The sequence below is a fragment of the Gobio gobio genome (genome assembly GCF_949357685.1).
Source record: "Gobio gobio genome assembly, chromosome: 23".
NCBI classification, from domain to species: Eukaryota; Metazoa; Chordata; class Actinopteri; order Cypriniformes; family Gobionidae; genus Gobio; species Gobio gobio.
Genome location: NC_137119.1, coordinates 44099418 through 44106917, shown reverse-complemented (window position 1 = coordinate 44106917; position 7500 = coordinate 44099418). Strand labels below are relative to the sequence as shown.

At 49.3% G+C, this 7500-nt stretch overlaps 1 protein-coding gene across 8 annotated transcripts in view; it reads left to right on the top strand.

Annotated features, from left to right (window-relative positions):
• Window positions 1-7500, top strand: part of ppp4r1 (protein phosphatase 4, regulatory subunit 1) — a 69015-nt gene that overhangs the window by 48738 nt on the left and 12777 nt on the right. For all 8 annotated transcript variants that reach the window (XR_013815682.1, XM_079806413.1, XM_079806410.1 and 5 more), the window contains one exon: window positions 471-591. Coding sequence is in view for 7 of the 8 variants with exons in the window: in XM_079806413.1 (XP_079662539.1) it covers window positions 471-591 (121 nt within the window). In the remaining variant the exon portion in view is untranslated. The remainder of the gene's footprint in view (window positions 1-470; window positions 592-7500) is intronic.

Below are 7500 nucleotides of genomic sequence, written 5' to 3'. Positions count from 1 at the left end.
ACCTGAGACCGCTGGCCTTCTGTCTCAGTGTGTGTGTGTGTGTGTGTGTGTGTGTGTGTGTGTGTGTCTGATGATGTCATGTCTCACTGTGTGTGTGTGTGTGTGTGTGTGTGTGTGTGTGTGTGTGTGTGTGTGTGTGTGTGTGTGTGTGTCTGATGATGTCATGTCTCACTGTGTGTGTGTGTGTGTGTGTGTGTGTGTGTGTGTGTGTGTGTGTGTGTCTGATGATGTCATGTCTCACTGTGTGTGTGTGTGTGTGTGTGTGTGTGTGTGTGTGTGTGTGTGTGTGTGTGTGTGTGTGTGTGTGTGTGTGTGACAGGCAGCTGGTGTTGCTGCTGGAGCTGTACAGTGCGCAGGATGTCCATGATTACCTGAGACCGCTGGCCTTCTGTCTCAGTGTGTGTGTGTGTGTGTGTGAGGACGTGTCTGATGATGTCATGTCTCAGTGTGTGTGTGTGTGTGTGTGACAGGCAGCTGGTGTTGCTGCTGGAGCTGTACAGTGCGCAGGATGTCCATGATTACCTGAGACCGCTGGCCTTCTGTCTCTGCACTGACCGCGTGTCCTCCGTTCGCTGGACGTCCTACAGACTGGTACTCTCTCTCTTTTACTGCTCATTCTCTCTTTTAGTTTCTTTATTTTTTGTCTTTTATTTTGTCATTTATTTTAATGTATTTTTTTCCCCCTTTTTATTTGAATTTTTATTCAATATCTTTGACTTTTTTGTTCACTTTTTTTTCCTTTTTATATTTTTTTTATTGGACTTTTTCTTTCTGTCTTGCCTGGTTATTTCGGGTAAGGCTGTGATGATGTTTGATTTTTTTGGTTCTAGTGAGTCGTTCTCCTGAATGAATTGTTTTGGCTCTAGTGAGTCGTTCTCCTGAATGAATCGTTTTGGTTCTAGTGAGTCGTTCTCCTGAATGAATCATTCTTCTGAACGAGTCGCTCTGGTTCCAGTGAGTCCCTGTCCCAAATGCTAGTGCTGGGCGGTATGACCAAAAATGTATATCACAGTATTTCTCTAAATGATATCGGTTTCGCGGTATATGACGGTATTTTTCCCCTATTGCGTGACTGGTGTTAACCACATCTTCTGCTGATTGAGAGAGGAAATACTGCAGTAGATTGACTGGAATGCCCTGTTTTACTGTCATGACGAGTGAATATTGTAGAAAACTCCACACTAGAGTTAATACAGGCTTACAAAGCCCCACACAATGATGCTGTGCAGAGACAATAACCAGTAAAACACATGCAACACACTCAGACTTAAAGACACCTGAATATTAAAAGTTGAGTTGAGGGCACCTTAACGCATTTTAAAAATCTAACCCTATATAACAACAAACCGCCAAAACGAGGAGAAACGCGGAGATTTGCAATACATTTAAGAGCCCTCTCTGAACAAATGCCATCAGTTTAACACAGAAAGAATAAAGCACTTACTGTTGGCCCATTCCTCTTTGAGTTGTCAGTTTATTTATTAATTTGCGTCATTGTCTTTTGTGTTGAGAATAATCCAGCGTGTCCATCATGATCAGATGTACGGTTGTATCAGTGTAATCAGAGCATACATTTCATTTTAATAAGACGTGATGAAATATGCGCGCACACACACTCTCTGACAGCAGAGGGCGCTGACGCAACAGCAGCCGTTTCCATGGTAACCCTCGTTAACAAATCTCATCACACAACCAAATACTTAATACTTAAAGACTTAAGGCTATTCATTTTCAAACTTACACATTTTATATTTTAATCTGGACTGAATGAGATGCCCTAGATATTGTCTGAATATGTTCTTATTGTTATACAGTCGCACACTTAACAATAAAGCTCTATTATTTAACATGAGTTCATTCATTAACAAACTGACAATGAAAAATACTTCTAAAGCATGTATTAATCTTAGTTAAATGTACATTTCAGCGTTTAATAACACATTCAAATCAGTTATAACTGTATTATTTAATGAACCTGAGCTTACACAAACAGTTGCTTTTTAAACTAACATTATCAAAGAATAATAACTTCTGTAAAAATGTAGCTATTCATTCCTTGTTAATGCATTAACTAGTGAGACCTTAAAGCTACACTGTGTAACTTTTTTAGTTTATTCTTAGCTAAGAACACTTAGTTCTTTCAAAAATATATGTGCTCATTAATGTATATTTACTTCTTTAGAGTAATAAAGTATTCTCGTAAGTTTATAATATGCCAATGTAAACACATACGGGTGAGGGTTTGAATGCGGGTCGCCATGTTGCCCCTCCATCTTGAAAGTACATTAGCCAAAGAGGGACATTCCCGTAAACTCAAGCTTGGCCTTTGGCGTTTTAACACTCGATGGCTCCGTGTCCAATGTGGACGAGGTCGAACTGGAAGCCATGTTAATCTTGGACTAAATCGGCCACCGTAGAGTTAAAACTAAATCGGAATTGAGAGGAACAGAAACTAATATTCTCTGGATGGTCATATACCAGTTCACCACTAGATGGGGGAAAATATCACACAGTGTAGCTTTAATGTAAAGTGTTACCTACTGATCTTTATAATTCTTTAGCTTTTAATCTGTTTTAAATATTTGTTACTTTATACAGTTTTGTGTATTGCTTTATTGTATTTAAATGTTTTGGTTCTTTTCGTTATAAGAAAGTTATTAAACCTGTTATAGTATGACAACACTTTTTTGCAACGAGTTTCAATATCGTGATAATACCGTGTACCGCGATAAAAGCTTCAGCAATTAATCGCAACATGAACATTTGATACCGGCACATGCCGACTCTCACTACAGTGCAACAGTGAAATGCGTCCCCCCCTCAAACAGTGACGCGCTGCGCCCGCGCTCCGAACGGTGTTTAAACCACATATACGTATTGCGGAATCATCAGCGGCCATTTTAAGTCCACAAGACCGAAAGTGCACATGAAGTGGGCCATTTGGGACAGGGTCTGAGTCGTTCAACTGAATGAGTTATTCAGAAGAATGATTCACTGGAACCAGAACGAGTCGTTATTCTGTATGAATCGCTCTCATGAATGAATCGTTCTTCTGAATGAGTCGTTCTCCCGAGTGAGTCGCTCTCCCGAGTGAGTCGCTCTCCCGAGTGAGTCGCTCTCCCGAGTGAGTCGTTCTCCCTAATTAATCGTTCTCCCGAGTGAATCGTTCTCCCGAGTGAATCGCTCTCCTGAATGAGTCGCTCTCCCGAGTGAGTCGTTCTCCTGAATGAGTCGTTCTCCTGAATGAGTCGTTCTCCTGAATGAGTCGCTCTCCTGAATGAATCGTTCTCCCGAGTGAGTCGCTCTCCCGAGTGAGTCGCTCTCCCGAGTGAGTCGTTCTCCCTAATTAATCGTTCTCCCGAGTGAATCGTTCTCCCGAGTGAATCGTTCTCCCGAGTGAATCGTTCTCCCGAGTGAATCGTTCTCCCGAGTGAATCGTTCTCCTGAGTGAATCGTTCTCCTGAGTGAATCGTTCTCCCGAGTGAATCGTTCTCCTGAGTGAGTGGTTCTCCTGAGTGAGTGGTTCTCCCGAGTGAGTGGTTCTCCCGAGTGAGTCGTTCTCCCTAATTAATCGTTCTCCCGAGTGAATCGTTCTCCCGAGTGAATCGCTCTCCTGAATGAGTCGCTCTCCCGAGTGAGTCGCTCTCCTGAATGAATCGTTCTCCCGAGTGAGTCGCTCTCCCGAGTGAGTCGCTCTCCCGAGTGAGTCGTTCTCCCTAATTAATCGTTCTCCCGAGTGAATCGTTCTCCCGAGTGAGTGGTTCTCCTGAGTGAATCGTTCTCCTGAGTGAATCGTTCTCCCGAGTGAATCGTTCTCCTGAGTGAGTGGTTCTCCTGAGTGAGTGGTTCTCCCGAGTGAATCGTTCTCCCGAGTGAGTGGTTCTCCTGAGTGAATCGTTCTCCCGAGTGAGTGGTTCTCCTGAGTGAATCGTTCTCCCGAGTGAGTGGTTCTCCCGAGTGAATCGTTCTCCTGAGTGAGTGGTTCTCCCGAGTGAATCGTTCTCCTGAGTGAATCGTTCTCCTGAGTGAATCGTTCTCCTGAGTGAGTGGTTCTCCCGAGTGAGTGGTTCTCCTGAGTGAATCGTTCTCCCGAGTGAGTGGTTCTCCCGAGTGAGTGGTTCTCCTGAGTGAATCGTTCTCCCGAGTGAGTGGTTCTCCCGAGTGAGTGGTTCTCCCGAGTGAGTGGTTCTCCCGAGTGAGTGGTTCTCCCGAGTGAGTGGTTCTCCCGAGTGAGTGGTTCTCCCGAGTGAGTGGTTCTCCCGAGTGAGTGGTTCTCCCGAGTGAATCGTTCTCCCGAGTGAGTGGTTCTCCCGAGTGAGTGGTTCTCCTGAGTGAATCGTTCTCCCGAGTGAGTGGTTCTCCCGAGTGAGTGGTTCTCCCGAGTGAGTGGTTCTCCTGAGTGAATCGTTCTCCCGAGTGAGTGGTTCTCCTGAGTGAATCGTTCTCCCGAGTGAGTGGTTCTCCCGAGTGAATCGTTCTCCCGAGTGAGTGGTTCTCCCGAGTGAGTGGTTCTCCTGAGTGAATCGTTCTCCTGAGTGAGTGGTTCTCCCGAGTGAGTGGTTCTCCCGAGTGAATCGTTCTCCCGAGTGAGTGGTTCTCCCGAGTGAGTGGTTCTCCCGAGTGAGTGGTTCTCCCGAGTGAATCGTTCTCCCGAGTGAGTGGTTCTCCCGAGTGAGTGGTTCTCCTGAGTGAATCGTTCTCCCGAGTGAGTGGTTCTCCCGAGTGAGTGGTTCTCCCGAGTGAGTGGTTCTCCCGAGTGAATCGTTCCCCCGAGTGAGTGGTTCTCCTGAGTGAATCGTTCTCCCGAGTGAGTGGTTCTCCCGAGTGAGTGGTTCTCCCGAGTGAATCGTTCTCCCGAGTGAGTGGTTCTCCCGAGTGAATCGTTCTCCCGAGTGAGTGGTTCTCCCGAGTGAATCGTTCTCCCGAGTGAGTGGTTCTCCCGAGTGAATCGTTCTCCCGAGTGAGTGGTTCTCCTGAGTGAATCGTTCTCCCGAGTGAGTGGTTCTCCTGAGTGAATCGTTCTCCCGAGTGAGTGGTTCTCCCGAGTGAATCGTTCTCCCGAGTGAGTGGTTCTCCCGAGTGAATCGTTCTCCCGAGTGAGTGGTTCTCCCGAGTGAATCGTTCTCCCGAGTGAGTGGTTCTCCCGAGTGAATCGTTCTCCCGAGTGAGTGGTTCTCCCAAGTGAATCGTTCTCCCGAGTGAGTGGTTCTCCCGAGTGAATCGTTCTCCCGAGTGAGTGGTTCTCCCGAGTGAATCGTTCTCCCGAGTGAGTGGTTCTCCCGAGTGAATCGTTCTCCCGAGTGAGTGGTTCTCCCGAGTGAATCGTTCTCCCGAGTGAGTGGTTCTCCCGAGTGAATCGTTCTCCCGAGTGAGTGGTTCTCCCGAGTGAGTGGTTCTCCCGAGTGAGTGGTTCTCCCGAGTGAATCGTTCTCCCGAGTGAGTGGTTCTCCCGAGTGAGTGGTTCTCCCGAGTGAGTGGTTCTCCCGAGTGAATCGTTCTCCCGAGTGAGTGGTTCTCCCGAGTGAGTGGTTCTCCCGAGTGAATCGTTCTCCCGAGTGAGTGGTTCTCCCGAGTGAGTGGTTCTCCCGAGTGAATCGTTCTCCCGAGTGAGTGGTTCTCCCGAGTGAGTGGTTCTCCCGAGTGAGTGGTTCTCCCGAGTGAATCGTTCTCCCGAGTGAGTGGTTCTCCCGAGTGAGTGGTTCTCCCGAGTGAATCGTTCTCCCGAGTGAGTGGTTCTCCCGAGTGAGTGGTTCTCCCGAGTGAGTGGTTCTCCCGAGTGAGTGGTTCTCCCGAGTGAGTGGTTCTCCCGAGTGAGTGGTTCTCCCGAGTGAATCGTTCTCCCGAGTGAGTGGTTCTCCCGAGTGAGTGGTTCTCCCGAGTGAGTGGTTCTCCCGAGTGAATCGTTCTCCCGAGTGAGTGGTTCTCCCGAGTGAGTGGTTCTCCCGAGTGAATCGTTCTCCCGAGTGAGTGGTTCTCCCGAGTGAGTGGTTCTCCCGAGTGAGTGGTTCTCCCGAGTGAGTGGTTCTCCCGAGTGAGTGGTTCTCCCGAGTGAGTGGTTCTCCCGAGTGAATCGTTCTCCCGAGTGAGTGGTTCTCCCGAGTGAATCGTTCTCCCGAGTGAATCGTTCTCCCGAGTGAATCGTTCTCCCGAGTGAGTGGTTCTCCCGAGTGAGTGGTTCTCCTGAGTGAATCGTTCTCCCGAGTGAGTGGTTCTCCCGAGTGAGTGGTTCTCCCGAGTGAGTGGTTCTCCCGAGTGAGTGGTTCTCCCGAGTGAATCGTTCTCCCGAGTGAGTGGTTCTCCCGAGTGAGTGGTTCTCCCGAGTGAGTGGTTCTCCCGAGTGAGTGGTTCTCCCGAGTGAGTGGTTCTCCGGAGTGAATCGTTCTCCCGAGTGAATCGTTCTCCCGAGTGAGTGGTTCTCCCGAGTGAGTGGTTCTCCCGAGTGAGTGGTTCTCCCGAGTGAGTGGTTCTCCCGAGTGAATCGTTCTCCCGAGTGAGTGGTTCTCCCGAGTGAATCGTTCTCCCGAGTGAGTGGTTCTCCCGAGTGAGTGGTTCTCCCGAGTGAGTGGTTCTCCCGAGTGAATCGTTCTCCCGAGTGAGTGGTTCTCCCGAGTGAATCGTTCTCCCGAGTGAATCGTTCTCCCGAGTGAGTGGTTCTCCCGAGTGAGTGGTTCTCCCGAGTGAATCGTTCTCCCGAGTGAGTGGTTCTCCCGAGTGAGTGGTTCTCCCGAGTGAGTGGTTCTCCCGAGTGAGTGGTTCTCCCGAGTGAGTGGTTCTCCCGAGTGAGTGGTTCTCCCGAGTGAATCGTTCTCCCGAGTGAGTGGTTCTCCCGAGTGAGTGGTTCTCCCGAGTGAGTGGTTCTCCCGAGTGAATCGTTCTCCCGAGTGAGTGGTTCTCCCGAGTGAGTGGTTCTCCCGAGTGAGTGGTTCTCCCGAGTGAATCTTTCTCCCGAGTGAGTGGTTCTCCCGAGTGAGTGGTTCTCCCGAGTGAATCGTTCTCCCGAGTGAATCGTTCTCCCGAGTGAGTGGTTCTCCCGAGTGAGTGGTTCTCCCGAGTGAATCGTTCTCCCGAGTGAGTGGTTCTCCCGAGTGAGTGGTTCTCCCGAGTGAGTGGTTCTCCCGAGTGAGTGGTTCTCCCGAGTGAATCGTTCTCCCGAGTGAGTGGTTCTCCCGAGTGAGTGGTTCTCCCGAGTGAGTGGTTCTCCCGAGTGAGTGGTTCTCCCGAGTGAGTGGTTCTCCGAGTGAATCGTTCTCCCGAGTGAGTGGTTCTCCCGAGTGAGTGGTTCTCCCGAGTGAATCGTTCTCCCGAGTGAATCGTTCTCCCGAGTGAGTGGTTCTCCCGAGTGAGTGGTTCTCCCGAGTGAATCGTTCTCCCGAGTGAGTGGTTCTCCCGAGTGAGAGGTTCTCCCGAGTGAATCGTTCTCCCGAGTGAGTGGTTCTCCCGAGTGAATCGTTCTCCCGAGTGAGGGTTCTCCCGAGTGAGTGGTTCTCCCGAGTGAATCGT